The sequence below is a fragment of the Syngnathus acus genome, chromosome 16 (assembly GCF_901709675.1).
Source record: "Syngnathus acus chromosome 16, fSynAcu1.2, whole genome shotgun sequence".
In the NCBI taxonomy this organism is placed as follows: domain Eukaryota; kingdom Metazoa; phylum Chordata; class Actinopteri; order Syngnathiformes; family Syngnathidae; genus Syngnathus; species Syngnathus acus.
In genome coordinates this window covers 2,038,579-2,066,025 of record NC_051101.1, presented here as the reverse complement: position 1 = coordinate 2,066,025, position 27,447 = coordinate 2,038,579, and the positions used below count along the sequence as shown (strand labels likewise).

Below are 27,447 nucleotides of genomic sequence, written 5' to 3'. Positions count from 1 at the left end.
TCGACCATTTTGCAGGTTGTGGTCAGTTTGAGCTTGTGGTATTTGCGGCCGTCATCCGTCTGAGGTTTATTCCACCTGCTGTTTTACAAGACAAACTCGGAGCAGTCTGCTCTTCCGCCCCAAATCGGATTTGCTTTAACCTTGCACTCTCCGCAAATGAGCCGCGGCGAGACGCCGTGTCTCAAGAGACGTTAGCGCCTCAAAGCAACGGCGAGACCCTTGCAGACCTCCATTGGAAAAACGGGGCTCGCGGCCCAGATTCTTCCGGCCTCCGCCAGAATGTTGCACACTGCCATCTCAGCACAGGCTGGACTGCCGTTTCGAGTCAAGAGTTGCGTTTGATGGCATAACAAAAAGCAAAACACACAACAAAATTCAGTTGGCGCAGCTGTGTCACTTTGACATTGTTTGGACGCGTACTAAGCATCAAAGCGCCTCGCTCACCTCCTGGCGAGGTACTTTTTGTGAGCGCGGCAGTGCTGCTGAGCGTAAATTCGTAAATTTGTTGCTTTTTTTGTGCGTCGACTTGTTAGTCTACAGCAGAGCGGGCAGGCTCACAGAGGAGCCATTGATTCCAAAGTGCGCATCAAATCACAATGAGGCCCGCTCGGAGCTCTGTCTTCTGCCGCCGCCGCCTGGCCCCCCTCTCGCTGGCCCTGGTCCTGGTCCCGCTCCTTCTGGGCTTAGCTCGTAAGTTTCACACGCACACACATGCGTCCCTATTCGAATAGACGAGCGCTATCGATTCTGCAGGGGGTCATTATGCGGCAAACGGGCCGGGGGAAGCGGCCACGTAATGCTGGCACGTACGTCTTCGATCCGTAGTAAGGCCTGGCTCGTACTGGAGCGGCCAATGTGTAATTACCGCCGGCCGAGCTTTTATTTGCTTGGCTATGAATGTTGCTCTGCAGCAGGTATTGATAAAGTTCATCAATTTTTTTTTTTTTTTTTTTCCAGACAAGTAGTTGCTATCATTCCAATTACATTTTGGTGGAGTGGGAAAACTTTTGGGCTCAAGTCCTGCGCTTAATCTTTTTTACTTTCTTTTTTAAACCAACAGACACCAACAACATTCATAGCACGCAAATGCGACACGGGCCCGGTCAAAACCGAGATGAAACCCGGGCGCGCTCGGCTGTTTGTGCTAATCACCCGTCGACTGGGCTGAGCGTTTCATTTTGTTGCCGCAGATTAAATTTTACACCCTATTAGCTATTATACCCCTTGGTCACAGATGTTCACGTATTGATTTGGTAGGTAACCAAGTGTCAAAGCCCTCAGCTGGGGCATCACTAAAGACAGCAATTCAAAACCCAAATTTCAAATTTCTCGCAAGAGATCATTATTATTTATGTCCTACAGATATTCTATCATTGTTGGTTTAGCTCAATGCTAACGAACCATAGCACGGTGCTATAACCCCGAAAGCAAGAGACTGGAGCACAAACAGCAAAAAACATAACAAGAAATTCTTCACTGAGGCCTACCTGTTTTTATTTTTTGTGACCTTTATAGTTTGCTAGTGTGCTGTGAGCAAACGCAATCAACAGAAGGACATTGTCTGGCATTGTATAGATGGCGCCACGGCAGGCGTCGGCCGCTACGTGCGTGCCGAAGCTCGTTTGTTGGCAAAAATGCCAGCTTTGTGTTTGCCCTTCAAACGTGAACAGAACTCGATTTGTGCAATGGCATTCGGGGAATGCGACCAAACAATGTTAGTGCTGTAATACCATTGATGTCAAGTGGGTCCAAAGTCCACACATTCATCCATTGACCGCTGATTATCCGGTCCGGACTTTCGGGGTGAGTTGGAATCGGTCCCAAGCGGAAGGCTCTGGGCTGGACTGAAAGTCAGTCACACGTGTGGGCGAGTTCCAGTAAAGGAAGTTGGAGAGAACCCACGCAAGAACTGACCCAATGCAGATTCAAATTTGGGGAGGACTGATGCAATTTAGGAGAGCGACTAAAAGAAAATGCTTTTAGTCACGTGTGAGCAGAAACAATTTGATTCAGCTGATTCGCTTTGCTGTCTTGCTGGAGTCTGAGTGTTTAGAGGGGTTGTGCTTGTCGCAGATTAAGATGGGGGGGGCGAGAGGAGAGCTGCGTTACGAGGCCAACGCAGAACATGAAGATGAAAGCGGGATGGGCTGGGAAAAAAGAAGGCAGAAATACACTCGTTTTGTTCCGTCCTCTTGTCCCGTTCGCTCCTCTGTGCTCCTTCCTTCCGCTCTCCCGGCTCGCTATGCGAGCGCGGCGATTATGCCAGACTTGAGCTGCAGAACAAATCACGTTTAGCGTGAGCACAAGGCAGGCAGGCAGGCAGGCAATGATGCCCACTTGGTCCCTCACTTGCACCAGAAATGAACCAGCTAGGGAGAGGAAGGTGCAAAATAAAATGTGGGACTCATAGGAAGGCGTCTCTGCTTTTGCAATATGAATTGTTGTTAATTCTTTGTGCTTGTCAATTTTGGACCCAGGTTTACCTAATTCCACTTCCAAGCTAGCTGTCCCAATACGTTTGACCACAACATGTTTTTCGAGGCCTTTAATGGAGGGAATTCTGCGCTAAAAGTGCGGTTCTCGTCGGTGGGTTGGGTGGCGTTGAGGTGAGCCGAGAGTACGACAAAAGAATGAAAAATGTGTTAAGGGTGATGTTTTATTTATAGAGGGAGGCCCCCCCCTCACACACACACTTTCCGACACCTTTCTTTGCTCTGCATTTGATTGGCAGAGTCTCCCCAAAGGAAGGAAAATGAGATGTGCGATGGCATAATAATTTTCGATGGGAGATGAGGCTGTGCCGTGCTGCCTGCATGAAAAAGAAGATGTAAACTGTCATTAACCTGGAGCAAGCCTTCATTTTCGCGCTCCTGCCACTAAAGTGTTGGCTTGGCTCGCTTCGCTGACTCAAGGGATGACAGGAAAATTGGCCCTTTGGATTCCCCCCCCCCCCCCTACATGGGTCTGACCAGGCTCTGCTATTGTTTGAAATTAAGAGCGGTAATAACACAAAGGGGCGCGCATTGTCGTCCCCTCTGCATCGATTCTCTTGTAAATCCTCGGCCCGCCCGCCGAGGCGACACGAGCTCCTGGCCAGCCTCCAGTGGAAAGATAATGAGAGATAATGAATAGAAAGGTAGCGCCGGTAGTGGGGGAGTGGGGTGCAGGGGTGCACCCCCCCTCCCTTCCTGAAGGGTTCATTTGGGCCGCTCTGACGCAGCACATCTCTTATGTTGACGCACTCTCAAGGAGGGAACCAGGCGAGGCGGTCACTCAGCTGGCTAACTCAGGAGACGGCTTCTAAAATGTACTGACACTGAGCGGGCCAGCTGGCCATCGCCCAAATCCCCCCCAGGCCGCTTCCACATCTCAGCATCCCTCCATCATCCTGCAGCATCATCATTGTGTAAGCCACTTCTACAAGTCCGCTATTGGCTGTGCTCAGGATTTTATTAAATGGGGCTTAATATCACTTTGGCGCCATCTGGTGGCAGTTTAGGGCAAATAGCTATGTTGAAATGATTTAAAGCGCTTCATTTGGAGAGGCCATCGCCCTGTCAGGTGGAAAAGTAGTGCTTTGACACCTTGTCTCATCTGTTTTTCTTCCCACAGATGTTTCAACTGATGGTTGTATCGTGATACGACTCGTATCGTTACTCGCGCGTCATATGAGTTAGCCCAGTATTTTGTCCGAGTCGGAGAGCTGACATTTTGCCAGGTTCCTGGAACGCCCTAGTTATTTCTTCCCTCCTGTGCTTTGGAAAATCCCATGCATTTGATTTTGCCCCGCCAATAGATTTGACTGCACAGCCTGAAGGAATGAGCTTGTTAACATGCAGAGGCTCCAATAAGGAAATAAAAATAACATTATACAAGCCGCTGTACTAGATGCCGCTGTATGCAATATCCTGCAGCATCGGCTCCGGAGATAGCCATGCATAAATACTGCAGATATAAATAACACATCTTGAGCAGACTTTTATAGATACATAGAGATATTCGCTAACTATAAGCTAGCCAATCAGTTTGGTGGAGCATTTTGTTTTGACTTGTGAGCAAATACTTGAGATACGAGTTATTCGATTTGAAAGCCAAATATTTTATATTTCATCGTTGTTGAGTTGAATCTGTTTTGCAATGAACCATTTTGAATCTATTTGTCGTCTTCCATCCCTGCTTTGCTTAATTTGTCAGGGTGTGAAGAATAATAGCTGCATTTATCCTTCAGCGTGCTGCTGATTAAAAATTATTTTGCCTTGGCTGAGGTTCTATTGAGTGACGTGCACTGGTTATTACCCGCAGGAAAGAACTTTGTGTTTGTATTGCCGCTGTCAAGAAAGCCATTTTTGGGCGGCATTTCAGACAGGGTGAAATACCGCCCCCACTGGGACGGAGGGAGAACCATATTGACGTTCTCCTTTTGGCTTGTGCAGTATTTTGTGAGAGGGGCGCATTTCATGGGAGGTCAGATTAATAGCCGGTGTCGTGTGGGGCGCTTCCCTCCATCTTTCCTTCTCCTTCTTCTCTTTGCTGGCGCTCCATCTATCGCTGCGCCTGATCACAAACTCATGATGTTTGATTTGGAAGCGCCGCTTGTTAAACTAAAGTGCTGTGCCAGCTGCTTTTAGCCACGCCGGCGCGAGGCATGTCACATATATTACCCGCCGCCAGCCTCCGATGCCACCAGCTGCATTATTGAACCCCCATCCGTCGCTTTCTATGAGCGTCTGATTGCGTTTCCTGCTCGGAGCCCATACGTAGCCCCGCCTCCGCGCCGCACCTGGGTTTGGGTGAAACGTCGCCTCTCTTCATTCATGCGCTTTGTTTAGTCCCTATATCCGGTCACCTTGTCATCTTTGTCTGATAGGCGAGTTTAAGAAATATTTGTTTGCGTGAACAATTTGATTTGTGGTGTTGTGTTTTTCCTCTTGAAATAAACGAAGCCTCTTTGATTGATTCGCAAACCCTCTTAAGTGCTAATTAGAACCATTTATTTCCCTGTGTTTGATAAAAAAAATACAAAAAAATACTAGATGGCTATCTTTTTGTATCTTGAAACTGACATACGGCATCTAGTTTTGCTCATGAGAGCGGAAAAGGAATGGTGGCAGTCTGCTCTCCATCTTTTCATGAAATGTTATTTCATTTTTACATCACACAAGCTTTCACCGCGCTTGCAAATCACAAGCGGGCGTGATCATTCTCTGAACAGAAAGATCCTTGTTCAAATGCTAAAGAACATTGTTGACGTTTGGAAATGTCAGCGGATTGCAAACCACTCACAAACTTTCCTCTGATGAAAAGCATGTATCCACTTTTCTTTATCTGGGCGCGCACAAATCATTTTCAAACCGTAATTAACCAGTCCTGCTGTTACTCTACTTTTTAAAAACAAATTGTCAGAACCTTTTCATATGCATCCAGCTGCGATAATTTGCCGGCATTCGTAATGCCGTCTGTCATAAACGGGCTGCCTAGAAACAGCTGGCATCGTATTGTCTCACGACGACTTTTCGCAGCGAAGTCACGACGAACTTTAACGGACATTAAAACAGTATTGAAGAATAACCGTTCCATATCATATTTTTAACCGCACATGCTTATTTCCGCTCATATTTGGGTCTGTATAACGAAGCGCTTGAAAGGCGGCGAGCGATTTTATTTGTCAAAGGCTCCGTTGAAATAGAAGCGATTGGACAGTGAACTTATTCTTGCTCTTGTCTGTCTTCTCTTCTAGCATGTTGCCAGGCGGTGCAGGCGGAGAACGTCACGGTCCTGGAGGGCGGGACAGCCCAGATTTCCTGCCGCCTCCAGAACTACGACGGATCCATTGTGGTCATCCAGAACCCGCGTCGGCAGACGCTCTTCTTCAACGGCACGCGGGGTGCGTCTTTGTTGTGCTCTGTCAGGTCACGCTCCGAGTGATTGCATCACATCGAGTCGCACCCGGGGAAACTGCGTTGGAAAAATACATTGCCCCGCAAGTTCTTTTTCACTTAAATAGCAGTTGAAACAAATAGCAGGTCTGCGCTCGAATGCGTGCACATCTCGATGCAAATGGCTTCACTTTTTCCCTCATTACAAAGATAAGCAACGAGTTAATTGAGGTGACTGTTTTATTTCGCAGCAGGCCAAACGATGCGAGTGCTTTTCAAAGGACGGCGGCGGCGCCGTTAACCCGCGATGATGAGTTGAGGAAGCGCCGCGGCTCTTTATTAGAACGCGGCCTTGCTGTTATGCTCAAATTGTTATGTGACCGCTGTTGGATTCCGTCAAGAGCCCCGGGCTCGGTAAACAGCGCTTTTCCCCTTTAATCACTTCTTCTCAGCAAGCTAATGTCGCCTCTGAGCCATGCCGACGTGGGCGAAATGATGATGCGAGCTCGAGGCCCGCAGTGCCTCGCGCGTTACCCGCCGTTCGCATTAAATGTCATTTGGTATATTGTTTCTATTAAAATCATCTTTCATCCCCAAATTGACCAGATTTGTATCACCATTTGCGTTTGTCATTTCGGCTTGAGGCGAAATTTCGGACAAATCTTTATATTGCGAGTCCTTTTTTGAAAGGGTTTTTAATGTTTAATGCGGAGAAGTAATTGAATTGCCAAATGAATGTATATTCGTGAGTTTCTCTTGAATGGTTGTGCTGTTGCATCACATTGTGGCCGAACCCTACTCTTTCACTCACCTTTCACATTTTGAAAATCAAAGTGAATGACCTTGATTTAGTACGTTATTGCATGGTTATGTTACGTCGCGTCGTTATCTTGGGCACATTTTGCAGTGTTGTTAAACCTGTTTTAGCTTAATGCTAAGAAACCATGCAAACTGTCCCTCGTAAGCCCATCTACTGGTGCATGTTTTAATTTTTTTTAGCACTCTTAGCACTTTGTATGGGAAACAAGGAGAAAACGTTTTCATTCAACGCGCAATTCTTGGCACCGTATCGCATTTCTGGGTGTTTTCATATTCTTGCTCTCTCCCATTTTGTGTCTCATTCAAGTGCTTGTAGCGTGGTTTGGGTAAGTGGCTCCACGTCATTGCGGTAATGCGGTTGTTAAGTGAATTAACGCTGAAGACTCTCAGCGCGAGAACATGAATGCCAGACGTTAAAACCCTCTGACGGCCCGAATGGACACTTCTCGCTTCCGCTAATCTTCCACAATTACACGTGTTGCCGGTGCCTCTGACTTGTTGATATTTAGCATCCTGTCCGTGAAATTGACAAGGCACTTTTTGGGTAAACCTCAACATGAGAGTTTAAGGGGAGCCGAGCCGCCGGTGAGCGTGTGGACTCGTAGCCTTCGGAGAGCAAAGCCTCGTCAAAGCAAGGAAGGCCGCGAAAGGATTTAAGAAGCGGGTCGGCAAAGGTGAAGCGAGGGAACGGATAACGAGGGGCTGACGGGAAATGATCGTGGTTATGCTCGCCAACGAGCCTCATTGGGGAAGTTTGCCAGCGACGTGAAAGGCATCCCAACGAGTCCGCCGCAGGTCGTCCGGCCGTCCATCTGCCGCACCACCCTGCGGGCCGTCGAGTGTGCTTAACTGTCCAAATAAGAGCGTTAAATTACGCCTCCTACTTTACAAGCCAGCTAGCGAGCAGCGGCTGTGACGCTTCTTTCGTTTTAAAATTTTATGAGACGGGAGGGCAAATGGCTGCCGCAACGTGGCGAAGCTGACCGAACGGACACTACTCAGCATGCAAATGAGGCCCGACCGGAAAGACCGACGCCGACTCGGGCGGGAGTGTGACATTTAGTTGCCATTTAGCTTTTTGCTAACAACTGCCGCGTTTCCAGCAAGTCGTCCACTTAGGTCCACCTCAGTGTAACAAAAAAAGAAACTTCACTGTCAGGATGCTGCTAGCCGTGTGCGCTACATTTATTCTCGTGTCCTGCACTTAATGCTCGGCCTCATCTTGGACGTGAGTGCACCTCTTGGTGTGTCCTGGGTCCTTGGTCTTCTCCGTTTGGACGCTCCCAGAACTTGGAAACAGTGTTTGCTGCCCAAGTGAAGCGCTTGGTTGAAATAGTCCGTCCTCGCGGTCTCCATTTCTGTATTATTTTGCGTCTCTTCGCCTGCCACATTACCTAGCTTGATTAGTTTATTTTCCTCGCCCCGGCTTCTTCTCGCGCACACAAAAAGCAATATGTTCATGTTGGCGGCGTCGTGACGAATCCGGCTGCGAAGAAGGCGGCGGCGGCACGGCGGGAGACGCCGTCCCCCGAAGCTGAAATAAAGGCGGGTAGGGGTGGGGGGCAAGATGGAGCTGTCAATATCCAATCATTCCCAAGGTATTTACGTGACTGTCGTCATCGAGCCAGTGCCGCTCGCCTTTTGTTGTTGCCAGCCGCTTTTTGTCGTCTGGCCAACAAAAAGAAAATTGTTGCAAATTTGCCGCCTCTAATTTTCTTTTGTAGGCGCCTTGTTTTTCCATTGTTCCGCCTTCAATGGCGCCGTTTAACCTGCTTCCAACTTTCCGAAAAGCTGTTGATTCACCCCAAAAAGTTGACAAATCGATCAAAAAGACATTGAAAGTGTTGAAAGTGAAATTCCACCGACTGATGACTTTCCAACTTCCTTGCTATTGTAATTGATAATTTGCCTCTCGGTGGTCCAGCCCTGAAGGACGACCGCTTCCAGATGGTGTTGTTCACGCCACGGCTGGTGCGCATCACACTGACCAACGTGAGCGTCTCGGACGAGGGCGGCTACTTCTGCCAGCTCTACACGGACGCCACGCACCACCAGGTGGCCACTCTGGCCGTCCTGGTGCCCCCGGAGACGCCGGCGGTGGAGGTCAAGCAGGAGGCGGTGGAGGGCGGCGAGGTGGAGCTCAGCTGCGTGTCGGCGCGCAGCAAGCCCGCCGCCGCCCTGCGCTGGATGCGCAACGGCCGCGAGATTCCAGGTACGTAAAAGCTCCGGCGGACCGTGTCGTGTTTTTCCACGTTGTACGTGAATGCGCTCTCGGCTCTCCGACAGGCGTGGTCTCACAGCAGGACAACGGCAAGACGGTCAGCGTGTCCAGCACCATCCGCATGCCGGTGGAGAGGAAGGACAACGGGGCGGCTTTGAGCTGCGAGGCGCTCCACCCGGCGCTGGCCAACCAAAAGAGGATCCGACATTACCGCCTGGATGTCTTCTGTGAGTTTGGCCACAGCAGACAGTTTGCTTCTGACATCTATAAGATCCACCCTGTGATCAGTCGTTGCTATCCACCCTGTGATCAGTCGTTGCTAACAGAGATGTCCACCCTGTCGGATATAATACGTATGTCGGAGAGCTCGCGTATTTTGCTTTTTGCATGTCTGTTGAATTATTTTGAATTGAACAATGATGTTGCCTACCATTTTGACAATGTTCTCTTTCAAAGCATCGATTCGCTCATTTGCGTTGCGACAACGCCACCGATGGTCATTTGTGTCAAGCTCGGATGCCTCGTTTGTGGTGGTTACAATGTAGCCAGTTCAAAGGCGAGGCGGGATCGTCTGCGCCCAAGCGGCTCTCATTAAAAGCCGATTCGTAGGGACGTTGTCGAGCGGGGAGCTCGCGGCCCGCTCGGGCGCCCGCTCCGTTTCCTCTGCGGTTGAAACGCTCATAACATCAGACAATCAATAATCGGCTTTGAATAATTACTCACACTCTCATTATATCAAGACAAATTGTACATGTGTGTTCATAAATTCCGAATGCCAGACAAGAAGGCCTCCATTCATATCTATAAGTTGCTTTTAGAGTCCCTCTAATGCAATTTTTTGATCTGCCGTGCTTGACATTTATTTTGTAGGTCAGATGTCGTGAGGCACAGTGGGCAAAGCAGTTTTACTGTGACTCATGATTATTTTCTAGGATCAATAAAAAAGAAAATCAAGCAGGAAAACAAATAAACGAAGCGAGATGATAAACGTTGCCGGAATGCATCCGACAAAGCTCACAGCCCAGGCAAATGTTCTTTGTCCCATGCAAAGAACTTTGAATATTACTGCTGTACTGACAAGCTGAGAGAGGAGCTGCACAGTATGTTTTGACACACAAAAAAAGTCTAGAGATAACAGCAGGGAGTTGTCTCTAAGGCCAGTGTGTGTGTGTTTACCAGTGAGTGCAAATATGCATTGATAGTATTTTATGTCGCTCCATGATAAACAATATTTATTATCGAAATAGGGAATAGCACAACATCTTTGCTTGTTGCTTGTCAGGCCGTCGCTGTGGAAACTGACGGCAAAGACGCAAGCTGCATTTTGTTTGCCTTGTTCTCACTTTTCCTTTTTTTGTTTTTTTCTCTCGCAGTCGCGCCGACCGTGAGGATCGTCCCTCCCACCGGCATCTTGCGAGAGGGCGACTCGCTGAGCCTGTCCTGCTCGGTGGTCGCCAACCCTCTGTAAGTTCTCCCCAGTGCGCCGTAGCGCGTGGACCCAGTAAACTCCAGTTTTGCCTTGACTCCTTGTCCAAGGTGCCATTTATGAACGTTAGGCACTAATTTTCAAATAATTACTCTTGTGGCCCGGCCCGCCGTGACACTTGAGAGGAGGCCGCTGTGCCAGCCAGGGTGCAGCGGCCTTTGGGACTGGCCGTGATCGGCGTATTGACTTAAAGCCTTGGCTTAAGCTGCAACAGACACTCGTTGCAAATGTGTGATAGGCGGGCGGCCTGTTACACACACACACACGCACACACACACACACCCATTAAAACCCTCAGTGACACCCCGTTCAATCCCTGTCAAGTTTTAAAGACCAATTAGGGGTTGAGGAATTAGAAGAGGACAGTGATGTCATTCTGCTTGACTGGCTTCTTTTTAGTTGCATGCATGTCAGGTGCCACAAGTCTCTTTTGGCGACCCGACTGAAGTGTCGTGATTAGACCGAAAAAGTTTTTCTGGCATGTGTGTGCGCGCGGCCAAATCGGCAAAGTTTAATTAAACTTTGTGAGGGATTGGAGCTTTGGCTGCAATCTGTGCATGCCAGCGCAAGCCATGACACACAGCCAGGCGCGTCTTTGTTCGGCAGGGTGTTGCTGTAATCCCCACACCTCCCGCGTGCGTGTGCGCCCGCGTGTGCCGAGATCTCTTTGCGCGTCCGTGTGTGTAGCTCGAGTACGCACATTGGATGCAATCGAGTCGACATTTCTCCGCCAACGGTGTAATTTTCTCATTGTCACGTCACATCTGACTATCTTGTGACGCTTGATTAATCGCAGGCAATTTGCAGTAGGTTCTGCTGTTTTGTTTAGCAGAGGTCGGCATCTAACCTAAGATCATTTCAGTTACTACATTTTTTTTTCCAGATAGGAAAATGAGAGGCAGGCAGCGCATCAGTCTCTCACTCAAGAGGTCTTTGGTTCGAATCTCTGAATGCTAAAATGCTAGCTGCTCAAGTGAAAGGTTGCCTTTTTCAAAATAAAGCCTGTTTTCACAGGAGTACTTTTAGGGTACATTTTATGAAGAAAGAGCACTCATGGTATCAATACATGTTATCGGTGACAGTTAACTCATAATGAATATTGCTATCCTTTTTATTTTGAAATACAAACCTTGCAAAAAATGCTCCTAAAATTTAGACAGTTTGACTTTTTTTGTTATTTCAAAGTGTCTTGTCATCTTCCCCTGCAGGCCGAGGGCCATCCAGTGGTCCAAGATCAACGACACCTTGCCCGAGCGGGCTGAGATCTCCGGGCCCACCTTTCAGATTTCCCGCCTGAGCCAGTCGCACAACGGCACGTACTTGTGTCAGGCGCAGAACAACTACGGGCGAGCCGCCGATCACTACACCCTGCTGGTCTACGGTCAGTCCGCCGTGTTCAAATCTGGTGCCTTGATTGCGAGCCCGTCCTTACAATAGGCCGTTTTTTCATTGTGTGTCATTGTGTTTCCGTGCTATTTGTATTGATCCTTTCTTGCCGCTATTGTGTCGATTCTCCATGCGGGACGATAGACGTATTAAAATCTGTCTTTCAGTTTTATTTGCTTTTCTTAATTTGCTTCACAGCGGGAACATCCTGCTAAACATTATTGACTCTGCAGTCAGATTATTGCTGTTTGGGCCTTCTTTTGTGACTTGCTTGTTTCTTTTCATATGAAGAAAAGACAACACAGAGCAATCAAAGAACAAGAAAAAAAGGCAGAAATGCGTATGCATTTGCGAGTCTGTTCCATTTTACATGATGACAACAACAAAACATCTGTTGGAGTCACAGGGGAGGGTGGGGTCATGGGGGGAGGCAGATTTTGGTTGCTTGGCTTTCAGAAGTTTTCAGAGTCACCACTGACTGAATTCTTCATGAGGGCTGAGCTGAATAGACGGCGGCGAGGCTCAAAGGTGATGATGATGTTGACGCGTGCAATATCATCTGTTGTTTTCAAGAAAAGGAGAGTCGTGGTGGGCGTCTTGCGACTTTTCATGTGGATTCTCGGGGGGGGGAGTGAGAACAGATGAGTAATTTGTGTTGGATTTCTACAGAAGGATCGCCCATTTTGTGGCTCGCTAGTGTTACATGATGGCGACTCCTCCAGGTAGAGCATTTTTTCAATTTTTTATATTTGACGCAGAGATGTGAGTAACTCATTCCCTGCCACTGACGTTTATATTAAACAAATAAAATGGTTACACTGCCTTTTATCAAATTATATCAAAAAGACCCCGTCATTATCTAAAACGGTTTACTTTCTAAGATAAAAAAAAACAGAAACGCACTCAGTGTGTAGCCCCGGCTCTCCTGTTTCAGCTAGCCCGCCCCCTGCTGGCTGTCCGTGTCACCTGCGGCACCGAACACACATTCGAAGCAATCGAGGGCAAAAAGAGCCTGTGTAACATTTTCAGCTTGGCGCCGCTTCTCATCTACCCATCATGGTCTCCCACACACACACGCACACACACAGGCTCGGCATCAAACGCCACACATAATGGAGGCTTTCCACAAGCGCTGGGGGTGGCAACAGCGACAAGATGAAAAGTGTCGCCTCAACCCGCTTTGACTCCAGCCTCCCCCTCTTGCCCGAGAAGGTTAGACATGTTGAGCTTTGATGCCGCCTCAGCCGCACTGCCTTTTCCTCTGCTTTCATTTCATCATTTGTCATCTCCATGTGGGAGCCACGTACACTTCATTAATTTGATTCCGCCGATATAATCAAATAGATGACATAAGCCGCGGCTCCTCCAGTTTTCCAGCCGCCGTGCCGTCTGCTTCGCTCTACTTGGGGAGGTGTCGTACTCAGCCGGCAGGCACATTCTTCTCGCGCATTGTGCTTCATTCAGCCATTGTACCAATCCAAGCAAGACTCAAAAGTGCTTTTGAATTTCGTGCAGATGGCGAAAAACGGTAAAAACTTTGTGAAGGTAGTTGAAGGTGAAATTCTGCAGCCAATTCAATCTTATTCTCAGTTTCCAGATGAATTCATCCAATTGTGAATGTATTTTTCAGTGACGAGAGAACAGAGCCTTGGGGAACTGTTAAATAGCTTCAAAGGACAAAAAGAATATGTTTGCGAAAACAGTCTTTCAATTTTTTAACACGTATATATTGAGTTCCGACTCTTGCATTGCGTTTGTATCCATTTGAGGTTTAATTCTGTATTTTGCTCAAAAGCATCGTGCATATTTGACAGAGTGCTGTGGGGATGGGTTGCTCATTAGTTATGGACCTCTCAATGACATACTTCTCCATTCACATCTTGCAGAAAGTCAGACGGACGTTAAAAGTGCTTGCTGGCAGAATGTTGAACTCTCGTTTACCGGCGCTTTTGTGAAGGTTGGAAGATCAAACGGGCTCATTGTAATTGAAATGGCTAATAGTTGATATTGGAGAGATTACGTGCGGCTCAAACTATTTTGTTCATAACAAAGGTTGGAAGTTGTGGAACTTTCTTTTGTGAGGTGGTGACTTATTGGAGGGCCGTGCTCAATTCGGTGCAAGGCATCCGTAAGCTAGCTGGCGGCTAGCGCCTCTCATGATGGCACTGAATGACTCTGTGAGATGGACTCCAGCCAGCAAAGGAGAATTAGGGATGATAAACAGCAAAGCTTTCACGCATGATGATCAGACCGAAATGGAAGCCAGGGAAGGTGGACAGAGCGTCAAGCCTTCCACTTTCTAAAAGCTCCTTTCAGGTGCGGAGGGGGGCAGGGCAAGCGAGGGGTACGTTCATTTTACAATGTCTGGCTTGAGCGTCTTTGCCGTTTCTTGTCCTTGGCAGAGGGCGCCCGAGCAGGAATCAAATGGGTTCGAGATGAGCAGTTTTATCCCACACTTGTAAAGACAGAGACCAGCTGCAGTAAAAAAAAAACAGAAAAGAAAGAAAGAAAGAGCAGAAGCCCGCAGGACTCAAGGGAAGAGGGCGTAAAATACGCGGAAGGTGTTAACAAGGTGCACCGAATGAAGGCTTCTCCGATTGGATGGCGCCGGGAAAGTTACGGCTCTTTGCCCAAATCCCCGCGGTCCTCTTCTGACTGCCCGAGACGGCTGGAGAAGACTCGCTCAGTGTTGGAAAAGTCATAAAAGTGTGAAATAAGATAGCTCAAGCCCACTGAGTCCAGTGGCTGTAAATTAAAGGCTGAGATTTACATGCAAGCAGGAGCCGCTACTCATCATTTATGGGAGCATAAACAAGAAATCAGACAAAAATGGCCGCCAGCTCACATTCTGCGGGAAGGGCGGGAGGGGATTTTTTCTTCTCTTTTCCAAAAAGTATTTTTTTCATGTAATACAGAGAGAGAATGAGGTGGCGATGCAGAGAGAAACAAAAGGATTACAAGACATCCACTTGTAAAAGTCTGATGACTCTGTTTGAAGGGAATTTAATCCTAATGTCATAATAATCATAATTATAATGTCAAGCCTTCATATCTTAAATCATTGTTGAAAGTCTAGAGCTGTCAAAATTAATTAATTGAGCAATAATCAAATAATTGTTTTGAGTCATTTTATTTTTTACTAATAATTGTTTATGATTTCCCCCAATTAGCATGTAAACAAAGTCTATTTTTGCAAAGATGTCGCCTAAAAAGTGTACTTTCCCCTCCACTCTCCTGGGAAGAAAAAGGCCCCTGCTAAGCGAGCGTGACGGAAAGCCTTCTTCGCATCTTCCGAAAGAGCATTGCGGTTGTAAGAATGATGCATTCTCACTTGAAACGTCACTTGGAGCCTTCCGTCTCCATTGCCTCCGCCCGTGACTCCTCACCTCATTTTCACCTTCCGTCCACTTCGCCTTCCTCCCGTGACTCCAAGTCCCACGGCCTTTCGAGCGTTTATCACCTCACCGGCAGCCCCACCCCTTCTCGGTTCACCTGCAGTTCAATCCCTTTAGCGCTGGCGGCGAGCTCTTGTGGAGGAAGGCAGGGGGTGAAGAAAGTACAAGGGGAAAGGGGAGGGGGTGACGGAGGTGAATCGTAGGTTAACACGTGTCACTTGAATTAAATCCCCAGAGCAGGGATGGCGGCCACACTTGGAGGGGCCCCCGATTCATTTTGGGAGCAAAAAATGATTACGATAGCTGAGCAGCTTTGAGTTGCAATAAGCGTGTTCGCCACTAGATGGCAGATGAAAATTGTGTATTTCAAGTAAAATGGGAAACTGTATGTTGAATTCAAAGCCATAAAAGATTTCAACTTACGTGGCCACGACATGAGTGATCCCTAAAGCGATGATAGCATTTTGCATTTCTTTGCTCTTGTTTCCACAAGAAGCGTTGACAGTTTGTTTGAAGAGCAGAAAGGAGTTTGAAGAAGCTATTTTTGTGCCCCCCCCAATAGCAATGACAAAGAATTGTGGCCCCTGCTATCATTTAAAAGTTGCCTGATTCTGCCCTCGAGGAAACCCTCGAGGAGTGGAGCGGCAGGGGCCGGGGGGGGGACTTGAAGATGGGGAGAAAAAGGGAGAGCGAGACGTTTGTTTGCAGGTGCAGTGAGACTGCAGGTGTTCTTTCTCATCTCCCTCCACGCTCGTTATTTATTTCAAAGTTAGCGAGAACGACAGAGAAAGTGAAATAGTGGCCGTCTGCGGCCGGCGTTAAACTGCGGGCGAAAGGCGGCGGCCAATTTATGGGCAGCTGCCTGCGGCGCTGTCACCTCATGAAGGGAAGATGGGAGATTAAATCTCACAGACGCAGAAGAAAAGGTGAGCACTGCCAAACGGAAAGAGACGAGGCCGCTTTGACGGAGCTGCTCTGCAGTTGGGCTGGTGTGCAGCCATCCCCATGCATTAATTACCAGATCATTTATTGTTTTGTTTTTTTTCTAGGATATAGTGAAGCCTTGAGATACATACAAATTTGATATCTTCCACGTATCACTAGATAATCTCAAATCATCTTTTCTCATTGAAATGAATGGAAATGACGTTTGTTCCAGTCCCGCAAAAAATGTGAATAAAATAGTTTTTTTTTTTTAAAACATACAGTAATGCGATAATTAAATCGAATTAAAAAATATGGCATTCATTCTTGGCCGAGGATAAATTATACATACCTCCGAGTCTTCAATTATCTGTTTGCATCTGTTTAAATATGTGTTGCTTAAAGAGCCAAAGCAATGTGATTGTTGCTCATTGTGAGAATTGGAGACTTTGCGGTTGTTCTAAAACTGGCGAGGCACCCTAAGCGACACACTGCAAAGAAGCAGTGATTTTACTGCTGCCTCCTACGTGTTTTTTCCCCTCCCTGAATCTTGCCAATTGTGAGCACCACTGATCACATGCATTCCCATCGGGCATAAATCAAATAAAAAGTAACGCTATCGCTTTTTTATTGCGCTTTAAGGTAACCACACAATATAGAAAGATTTTTCCACAATGCGGCACAGTTCTGCGCCAGTGCAAACTGCAACTCGGATAATAATCATATTTTTACATTAACGGTGAAGGCTGAATTTCAGAACGAGCTCCTGTATTTGACCTCATTAGTTCCAGCCCGTGTACTTAATGAAGCTTCTACTCAGTGAACACAAACACGCACATACACACACCGAAAAACATATTACACACAAAAACACACACACACACACAAACAGAGCCATCTGCAATTGTTTCCTTTCTGTGCGACTGTTGTTGGGAACAAAACACGATTCTGTACGTTTACGCGTTGAACGCAACACCGCATGTGTGCGCGCTGGCCGTCGGTCAGAGAATGTGCTGATTGTGTGACGAAAAGCCCGAAGGGCTCCTTTATGTAATTGAACAGAGCTGCTGCACTCAGATGGATGGCCAAGCCAATAAAAGCCCATTAGAATTGAATTGTGGGGGGGGGGGGGAATACGAGCCATTATATGGACGGACTGTATGCGAGCTGCATGCAGACTGGCGTTTGTGCATAAAAAACAGAGGTTGCCTTTTATTCTTTGTGGCCAGTGCACCTTTAATGTGTCTTCCAATTGGTTTTCCAATTTGACGTTCTTGAGGGAAGAAAGGCAATTTTTATAAAGACGATTCCCTCATTTTGTGTTGTTATGAACCGACGTCGTTAAAATATCCCGCAGGCATAAAACCGAGATTGTCTCTGTGCTCGTCAACATGTTTACTGACCTCACACGCCCTCCGGATTGAAGCGTTGTCATCCGGGGAGTCGCCATGTATGCATTAGTTTTGTTATTTTAATTTGACAAACGTCCGGGGAGACGGCAAAGATTCTGAAAAGGCTATTTAGAGAGAAGACGAGCGCCGTGCAAGAGCAGAAAAGATGGCGAGGAATATGACGCGACTGGGGATTAGTTCGGGTCTCTTTGGCCATTGTAATGAGCCAATGGGATAATTGGATTGGGGAAAAAAAAAAACGCAATTTCACGAAAACTCCCGCCGGCGAAACGTATTGGCAACAGTGACCGATTCCGTCATGCTTTCCCATAAGGGTGTCTCAATTCAGTGCAGCCCATCTGGCAAAAGTTTGCTTTCTTAAACTTAGTCTGTTCAGTTTTGGCTCATTCGTAAACAAATAGCATGCGTTTTGTTTTTGTGACATTAAGGACTACTTACCGTTTGCAAATCCTGATTTCTGACGCTTCGAAGTTTGCTAATTGTTGTGAATTCGTTAATAAAAATTGAGAAAAGCAATGGACTTAAACAACTGCCGTGTGGCACCCCCGCAATCAACTAATTTGACCTCTGAACTTCCATTTTTTAAAACTGTCTGTTTTGCGTGGGGTCGCAGACGTGCAGGTGGCACGCGGGGCAGCGGCTGAATGAAGCACTCGATCCAAAATGTCAGATGCAGTATCCTCGAGCGAGTGAGACGTCATTATCGCCGAGTGCCGCCGCATCCATGGCTGGCAATGCGACCTGGGCCACGCGCCTGATTGGCAGCCGCACGCCGTTAACGCGGAACAATACGAGGCAGAAGAGCGCGACAGCTTGCCGAGCATTCTCCTTAATTAAGCTGAAGAGAGACGGACGGGGAAGCAACGTCCAAGGACGCACAGAAAAGCTTTAACTGGTGGGAAAGAAAAATGATTAGGTCACCGGTGCTAAAAGGAATTAATCTGCGTCCAGTTAATTAGCGCTACAACCTTGATCATTAATCTCGGCCTTCGCACTGGTGTGTCCAACGTGCACGCGCACACGCAGTCGCGTCAAAGCACCTATTTACTCCTCTGCTCTTTACTGCGTTCCTTTTCACATCAAACACTTTAGCATGACAAAGTGTACATTTGTTTTTAAGAATGAAAATGTGACGCAGGAGGATGAGGAGGGAGGACGGCTGCAAGCGTTAGTGCTGACAAGAGACGAGTGCAGAAAGAGATTGATGATCTCAGGGCCGGCGAGAGAAAGAGAGGAGAGACAGCCCAGTACTTACCAATAAATTAACTCCCGACTAGAAAGCACACTGCTGCATGTTGCTATGCAGCTTGGGGGCGGGGGTTAAGTCCACGCTCTCCGTTTGGCTTCGGAAACGGTTTTGGAAATAAGAATTTACCCACCTTCCCCCAATTCACAGGTAAGGTTTGAGGTTTGTCATGTTTTTGTCCATTGTGCCCCCTCTCGCCAAATGTCAGCTATTGTTCTGACACTGATATCGACTTTCATAGCTCTCGGGGTACCTGGCTTGGAAATGAGACAATCCTCGCGTTGTGTTGTTTTGATGGGAAACGCATCTGTCACGGACGATGCCTGCGTCTCTCCGGCCCGTTGTTGCAATGTCGCCAGTGTGCCGGCGTGTTTCGGTCGGACTTTGTGGCCTCAAAATTGATTCCAACATCTGTCGTGTGTCTGAAGCGGTTGGACAATATTTGCATCATCATCATGCCGAAGCACAATTTGTGACCTCACGTGCGTGTTTATCATGTCGTCATGCATTTTGTCCCCGTGTGTGTGTCCATGTGTGTGCATAGATAATGTCTCACCCCCAAGCATGGCCCTTCTCACTCCCGTTTCCCATCCCAACATCACCCCACCCCTCCCGCTGGACCCCATAGGTAACGCACCAGCATTTTTTTTTTTAAACTGCTGACCTTCATCTCAATTTTGTTCTCCTCTGGTGTCTTCCACTTTTGTCTCTGGTGGGCATCTCATCTTTGTTTCCCTCTGGTGTCTTCCACTTATGTCACTGGTGGACACACACACACAAATGTCGCCATTGTTGTGCTGCAACCTTCCTTTGTGGCATATTTTCAGCAGCTCGCATATCCGCCAAAGCTCGCCACACAATTGACCGCTCCCGCTTCCTCGCTTATCACTGCCCGCACATTTTACCTACTCAGCATTTGTGCATATAAAGCTCATGTGTGTGTGTGTGTATGGGTAGTTCGCCGCCTGGCGCGCCATCTGCACAAATGGGAAGGCCTGAAAGCCGCCAATGAGAGAATGGAACATAGAAACCACAGCAAAGGATCAAGACGGATGAGCGATGCAGGTGGATGTCTGAGCATATTATCCCAGCAGAGTGTGACAGCTGCAGAAAGGGCTTTGGCACTCATCTGACTGCTCGTAAAAGACTTTCGGCATATTAAATGAATGGAGCCGCAGTACCGGTAGCTGTTCTTTGTCGAAGATAAAAAAAAAAAAATGCCATATATATATATTTGCCCGTGAACGATCTTGCATCGGGGTGTAACCAAAACCCATTTGAATCAGACACTCGGTGTATGGTAGATTAAAAAAATGTGAGCGTATGGACTCGCACTGCACATTCTGTGGCATACTGCTTTTTTTATTCACTTTTTAAAAATTAAAAATAAATTGTGTATGTATTTATTTATTTTTTATGTATTTGATTTTATTTATTCATTTTGCCTTTCAATGTATTTTGTTTATAAGTGCTTTTGAATGTTGTACTTTATAATCAAGAAATAATTTTACACAAATATAGAGAAATTGGATAATGCCGGTTAGGAATCATTGCAATTTGCTGCGTGTGCTTGTTCAGCGTCCAGTCGTGCGTTTAGCACATCCATCCAGCAACTTGCTAGCGTCATGTTTTCTTTTCAGCCGAAAGGAGACTCGAAGCAAAGTGGCGTGTTTCTCATTCCCGAGACGCGCCCGCACTACCTTCCCTCGAAGGTGGACGCTTATGGCCTGCTAGCGTGCGTGCGATTGTGTAAATGTCAAAGAGAGTCGCGGGAAATGAAGCTGCGGCGCTAACGCAGCGGTTCGTCGATGCCGGTGCTCGGAAAGACGAACTCGTTGGCTTTACGGCGATCGGCGCCGGCAGAGATCGGCGCCCAGCGGCAGATTAAAGGAAATAAACGAGAGCAGTGGCGCTTGAACCTTTACATTAAGTGCCACCAAATAAAATACTTTGCTCTTCATGCTGAGCCACATTCAAATATTAGATCTTGCGCCTAGCGGATTTGTTCTTGCTAACCCTTTTAAAATGATTTGTTTTCATCTCACTTCTGTTGATTCATCTGGAAAAACAAAGTCATTGAAAAAAATGGATGGCGTTTTTGACTGGCTGGAACGGATGAATGACATTTTGAATGACATTTAACTGGAGAATATTTAGTCATGATATTTGTAGTTTCACGGCTGAGCTTGAACTGTGCAGTGGAAAAAGGACAGATACACATTTGAGTTTGGTGGTCTGCGCTCCCTGCGACATTCGAATCTTGGGGTGTCCTTAATGTTGCCCATTAGGGCTTTGAAATCAGTTGATACGAGCTCGTAGATTGCATGTGCTTCAACTCGTAGCAAGCAGAATGTTAGGCAGATGCCAGCGATGAAACCAAATGCCAGCACATTGTGCTTGCTGTTTTACTACTTTATCTCATCTCAAGTGGTTGGTTCCGATTCCCGGGCGGGCGGGCGGCGGCGAGAGGGGAAGGTTCAAAAACACAGTCAAATATTCCCCTCATTCAAAATGCATTGCGCTCTCTTCCCAGGTGCTCGGTTGGAACTTTTTTTTTTTCACGCTCTTGCTTTATTCACTGTCCTGATTTCTCAGCCGTTCTGTCAGCGAGGGTGCGGCTGGGGGAGTGATGAGAGGTGATAATGTAACTCGGGTGCAAGATATTGACTTTTTATCTCCCATCTGCCCACGCCGGCCGCCGCCTACCTCCCTTTCTTCTTCCCATCGCTCGCTTTTATCACTTCTTTCTTTTTGCCTGTCCTGCCCGCCCTCCGCTCTGAAAACTTGGCCTTGTTTATACAGCTTGTAGAATGTTAATAGCATGATAAAATGTTCTTCCACAGCAGCTAAAGCACTACTGGTCTTAAGTTACACAACTACAGTAAAATAAACATCATGAGCTAATTCAAGCTAGCCGATCACCGCTAGTTAGGAAGAATTCGGTGGTCGGGATTACGGGAGGATAGGCACAGTGTTATTTCCCCCAAATTGCAATAAGAACATTGTCAGTATCAACAAACACCGTCGCTCAACACGCAGAGCGGCTAGCGCTTTAGCCAGTTAGCAGCCAGCCATGGTTGCGTTCTCATTCGCTTACTTCCAAGTCACTCAACAGGTCAGCCTGTCTTTTAAAGTTACAAACATTAAAAAAGAAAAAAAAAGTTTTTCAGGAAATCACTGGGGTCCCGCAAAAAAGAATACAAATTCCCTTTTGTCTTTGTTTAGATCCCGGCGCAGTGGTGGAGACTCACAGCGCGGTTCCCTATGCGGTGATCGGCGGCGTGTTGGCCCTGCTGGTTTTCACCGTCATCTGCGTGCTCATCGTGACCATCTGGTGCTCCGTGCGCCAGAAAGGTAAAACGCGCACCGACACGCCAAAATGAGCATAAAATGTTCTGAACCGTTCAATTAAATTTACTGAAACAAGGTTAAATACATTGAAAATAAACTCCACCAAGTTGAGGTTCACGTGTTGGTTGGCTCGACGTTTCACTTTTCGGCCCCTTTGCAAAATGAATTGGTCGGCCCTTAAAGTGATGAGTGGCTCCTGGCGTAGCCAAGTGATGAATAACCTTGGACGGGAACGGAAGAGTTCGCTCGCTCTGCGTTTTATGACGATATGCTGGTCTATTAAGGCCCATCCATTAAAATGAAACTCCCCATCTTTCTAAGTGGCCACCTAACTCCTCCCCCAACGTTGGCAGCCTTCGACCATGCCCGGCGGCCGCCAAGTGAGAGATGATCGAACCGCACGAGCTGCCAGTTTGCCTTCGGCCTCGCCGCCAATCGGCATTCGCTCTCGACTATTACCACCAATCAATTTCCAAGCCGTTCAGGCTTTTGCCCTGACTGTCAGCCGATTCCGTTAAGATTGTCGATACACAGGAGGGTGACGTGTACGCTCGTGTGTGGGCACATTATGGAAAATTGACTTTTTTCATGGCTTGTGTATTCATTATCGACTCTCTTGACTTGTCAGTTGTGCAATTACACAACCATATGAAAGTTTTTCTCAACTGACCTATTTCGGAAAACGTGACATTATCTAATTTAGGCACGTTCAAAATCTGACTTTGAAAATGTTACTATTTTACCAAAGAGTTTGAGAACACTTGCTTACTCACAAAGCCCTAACTCTACCCCCTTTTGGCATGGTCACGAAAGCTGCGATTTCATTTTGTACGACTGTAGAACACGAAAGTGTTTCTAACCAGCGTGGATGTTAATTGATAACCGTGCTGCCATTCTTCCTCCTTTTGAGCTTTTTATGACGACACCTTGCTTTGACATTCTGAGGAACTGCACAATGTGCCGACGTGTTTGCAGGCGACCCCTGAGCTAACCTTCCTTCCGATCTCTCTGCTCTTGTCTTTTGCTCCCCCTCTTGGCCTCTTTCCTTGGCACGCTTGCTTTTCATTGTGAAGGCTCGTACCGCACCCGAGAGCCCATTCTCGCTTGGTACTGACCCGAGCCGCTCAAACTAATCAATTAACCCGCCAGGTACAAAAAGCGTCCGCAACAGGAGCTCGGCTTTGACTTGGACGCAAGGCCGCTCGCTGCATGTGCTGTCGGCGTGACGCTTCGCTGCCTAACCGACCCTCTCCCGCCCCCTACCCTCTCTCTCTCTCTCTCCTCTCTCTCTCGCTCAGGCTCCTACCTTACCCATGAGGCCAGTGGCTTGGACGAGCACGGCGAAGTACAGGAGGCCTTCCTCAACGGCAACGATGCCAGCCAGGGCAAGAAGGAGTACCTACTGTAGCCTCTTTGTTGACCTCTGACCTGTGCCCCCCTTCTTTCCTTTTCCCCCCAATCACACTTTATACACAAACACAACACACAACACGCACACTTTGGAAAACGATCACCAAAACTCTTACGCCCGCGACCCAACGGAGGCATTTATGGCCACACAATATACTTAATGTCCATGCGAGACGGTTGAAAAAAAAGCAAACAAAAGGTGGTTTTTTTCACTGATGGATGCAGGAAATGTGGAACGAAATAATGAGGAAAATAAGTGCTGTTATTTCGTTGTGTTAAAGGCGTTCCCTATTGCACAGTATTTGATGAGCTGACCAGAATCCATCAATGGCGAGAAATGTTCTCAGATCTAAAATTACAGAGAAAGAACAGTCGTCATGGGGGGAGTTTTCGTAGGTACACGCAAGCTCAAGTGCTGTCCACCAATGGAAAAAAAAATAAAAATTGTGGCCCATTTTTCCCCCACTCACTCAGAGCTCTCCGGCCAGGCCGTTCCTCCGGTCGTCATGACAACAAGTCAGATTAGCCATTGGCCTGGTGGTGTAGGGACGGGGTCACTTGCATGAGGCGGGGCCACCTCCATCCGAATGGGCTGATTTCAGCAGGACAAAAATTAGGGTGTGTGAAGTCGTGTCATTCTTGACCTTTGACAAAGAGAAAACTGTTTCAAATTTAAATCCTGTATTATTGACTTTTTGAAGTCTCTCCGTTTCCTCCTTTTTGCTCAGTCTTGTTTGACTCTCCTGCCGGTGGGGTTAAGTGATTTCCTTTCTTTGACGCACGAGGCGAAGGCAAGTTGTTCTCGCCTTTGAGTTGCCTCCCTCCCTCTCTGTCATTGCGTCCTTTCTATCTCGCCGGCCTTCTTCTCGTCTCCTCCGCTTTTGTCGGTGCGCTAAAATGAAAGGCTTAACGTCGGGCCACGTTCCTGCCAAGACCAAAAGGAAAAGGACTCGCCAGCGCATTAAAGGAAAGCTTAATTATTTGCTAATGTCATTAAGAGGATCAAAAAGGTTTAGAAATCTTAATGAGAAGGGCGAGAACAAAAAGGCGGGATGGCGAAACGCTGAATGAGACAATTAAAAAAAAACTTGTGAACGCGAACACGCACACACACACACGCGCGCTCACACACACACACACATGTAAACATATTGACAAAGCGAGTATACATATCTCTGAATTCCTTTGTACAAAACAAAACAGCAGACGCGTAAATTAAACTTTTAAGAGAGAAGAAACTGTTTACTATTGCATTATGAAACTATACTATACTAACACTGAATATTAGCCGATAGAGGTGCAAAGCCAAACAAACTACTGTCCAGTGAACTTTAAAGGGAAAAAAATAAAAAAACAATAACAAAAAAAATGTCTTTATCAAAGACCTACAACGGCGTATTAGGGCCCCACTGATAAGAAAAATATAATTCAGTCAGAACGTTGCTAGATAAATGTCACACTTTTTGTATAACTTTTTTTTAATGAGATACATAATTATGGTCCAGTCACGAGTGGCTGCTGATCTCAGACTGTTGCGCTTAGGTTCCTGTGGGAATTTTCAAAATAACATCTTAAAATTGTGACTTGAAACCTCAAAAAATATCCTAATAAAAATAATCATCATAAAGATTTTCTCCTAATTGTCAGTTTTGATTCTCATTAATTTATTATTTTATTTTTTTAGACAATTTTTAGTAAGAAATAAATCCTGAAGGTGAACTTTTTTATTGTAACAGTTTGTTTATTCTCATAGAATAATTTTAAACTTTTTGCAAAATAACACCTTATCACGTGATATATTTTTTTATTATGGCATGTGCATTTCCTGAAAAAAAAAGTATTTTTTTCTCATATTATGTATTACAATGTTATTTGTGTAAAATGCACTCTTTTTCTTTTAATCTTAATCTGACACTTTATTAAAATATTAATTTTCTGGTAATGTCACCCATTAAAGTTATGATTCCTGACATGACATTTTTTTATTCTTAATGTGGAAAAATACGAGTTACAGCATTTCTATTTTTTTAATTCTGAAAAATACTGCTTTTTTTCTCTCCCCACACAGCGTTGCAACTTTTGTCTCTTTTTTTTTTTGAGTGTGGCCCTAATACTCCCGCGTAGAACCAGCGGTCTTAATGAGTTTTTTTTTAAATTAATTATTCTTGTTTGAACAAATATGATTGTTGTTCCTGTTCCTGTTACTATTCTTATTATTGACGTTGTTATTATGACAATTGTAAATGTTCAAAGAAATGTACACTTCTTCTCATGCTTTGTTTTGAATTCTACTGTAGAGCAGTTGTTGTCTTCTTTTATGCCACAATTTCCCATCGACTTTTCCTCTCCTCTTCCCGGTATTCTTCCTCTTCTCTCTCTCTCTCTCTCTCTCTCTCTCTCTCTCTCTCTCCCTCCCTCCCTTCTTCTCTCCCTCCCTCTCTCCTCCTTCTGTGCCCGGTTGTTGCCTCTCCTTCTTTTTCACTGTTTATGTTCGTGTCCACGTGTCATTGTTGATATATAGCTAACTATTTCTTTATAGAGGAAAGCTACAAAGCACGAAAAAAATAAAAATAAAAAAAGACTCAAAAAATAACCTTGTTTTTTACAACTGTGTTTGTTGATTCTACTAGCACATACGATGGAATTAGCAGGTGCTGTTTTTCCACGGCGAGAAAAGACAACGCGAGGCGGACCATGTGATGAAATCGATGGGGAAGGCTGAAGATAGACGCTGAAGCTACTTGAATGCGGCGAGTAAACAAAGCAGATGGAAGCGCAGTGCCGCTAATGAATCATAAAGATAAGAAAAGAAGATTTGGAGGAAAAAAACTGAAAATACATCTGTGCTATTTAAGTTGTGCTGCGCGCGATCGATAACCGATTGTGTCAAGAAGCACTCGACGCATCTGCCTCGCGGGGCTACATTTCAAAGCGGCCCGAGGTCGCCGGGGTGACGGATCAATGGCGAGCCTTCATGCCGGTCTTTCATAAAGATTGTGACGCGACAATCACGGTAACGGACGCCGGCGGCATGACTTGGCATGGCCGCGACGGGCGTTTCTGCACTTCATGATGTTTTTTTGAAGGGAGCCAATCCTTTCAGGACTGACTGGTGTGATGGATGATTTTTCAAAAGACAAATATTGGTCATTCATTTGTCTTCAGACCTCAAAAGTCTGTTGTGTTTCCATTTGGCAACTTTAAAAAACTCCATCACTACTACTGCCAAAAGTCAAGAACAGATGACAAAGTTGCCAAAATGATCGGTCTACACCGGCAGCCGGAATAGAGTGAAATGGAACGGAGTTGCAATTCTATTGACCATGTGCCGTACATGTGAGTCGAACAAAATCCCGGACAGTTTTTTAAATTCCCCCCCGACAGATTTTTGGGGCTTAAAAGTAAGACATGTCCGGGGAAAAGAGGACGTCTGGTCACCCTAATTTAGCTGGCCAGCAAGCAAGCACATTGATGCAAGTTAGCTTAGCATTCGCCTCTTACAAAACCAGAATGATGGGAAACATCACGTTGACACGCTTCTGATCAGTTAGCGTGGCGGAAGAAGAAGGAGTCGTGTGAATAAAAGTGAGTTCTGTATCACAAAATTACCGCAGCTTTGCTGGTGGTCTTTTCTGCAATCGGGACTTAGATCCAAAAGGGATCGTTCGGACCTCCTCGTGCGTCATTCTCGTGGATTCTGACAAAAAGGCCGTTCGCGCGCAAGCTTTTAGACAAGATTGACCCGCGGCGAGTCAAATCGATAGACGTGAACGAGCCTGACGGGAAGCAAAGTTTATGGCATCCGGCGAACAGGTCGCAGTGCGGACGATAACGACAACATTAAGTCAATGAATGGCTCTTTCGCTCCCGATTGCGCAGATGTTTACGACCGTCGTATTTCATCTGTACGGGTTGCGCTAA

General features: G+C 46.5%; 1 protein-coding gene across 4 annotated transcripts; it reads left to right on the top strand.

The window, feature by feature from the left end:
* Nucleotides 1-26,803, top strand: cadm4 (cell adhesion molecule 4). Of its 4 annotated transcripts, XM_037273335.1 has the most exons (10): nt 1-690; nt 5,738-5,884; nt 8,620-8,907; nt 8,982-9,143; nt 10,290-10,380; nt 11,611-11,783; nt 19,310-19,393; nt 21,991-22,119; nt 23,190-23,265; nt 23,415-25,171. In XM_037273335.1, the coding sequence occupies exons 1-9, from the start codon at nt 597-599 to the stop codon at nt 23,228-23,230; spliced, it is 1,209 nt and encodes a 402-aa protein (XP_037129230.1). In that variant the 5' UTR covers nt 1-596; the 3' UTR covers nt 23,231-23,265; nt 23,415-25,171. The 4 variants fall into 4 exon arrangements, with proteins under 4 accessions (XP_037129230.1, XP_037129229.1, XP_037129228.1 ...); XM_037273334.1 differs by lacking the exons at nt 23,190-23,265; nt 23,415-25,171 and adding an exon at nt 26,178-26,803; XM_037273333.1 differs by lacking the exon at nt 23,190-23,265.
* Nucleotides 26,804-27,447: the final 644 nt, after the last annotated feature.

What these genes read in the sequence shown, in the direction of transcription:
- cadm4 (XM_037273333.1), top strand. Translation starts at nt 597, where the DNA reads ATGAGGCCCGCTCGGAGCTCTGTCTTCTGCCGCCGCCGCCTGGCCCCC. An exon ending in CAACGGCCGCGAGATTCCAG is followed by an intron (nt 8,908 to 8,981) that starts GTACGTAAAAGC and finishes GCTCTCCGACAG; the next exon opens with GCGTGGTCTCACAGCAGGAC. An exon ending in TCGGTGGTCGCCAACCCTCT is followed by an intron (nt 10,381 to 11,610) that starts GTAAGTTCTCCC and finishes CTTCCCCTGCAG; the next exon opens with GCCGAGGGCCATCCAGTGGT.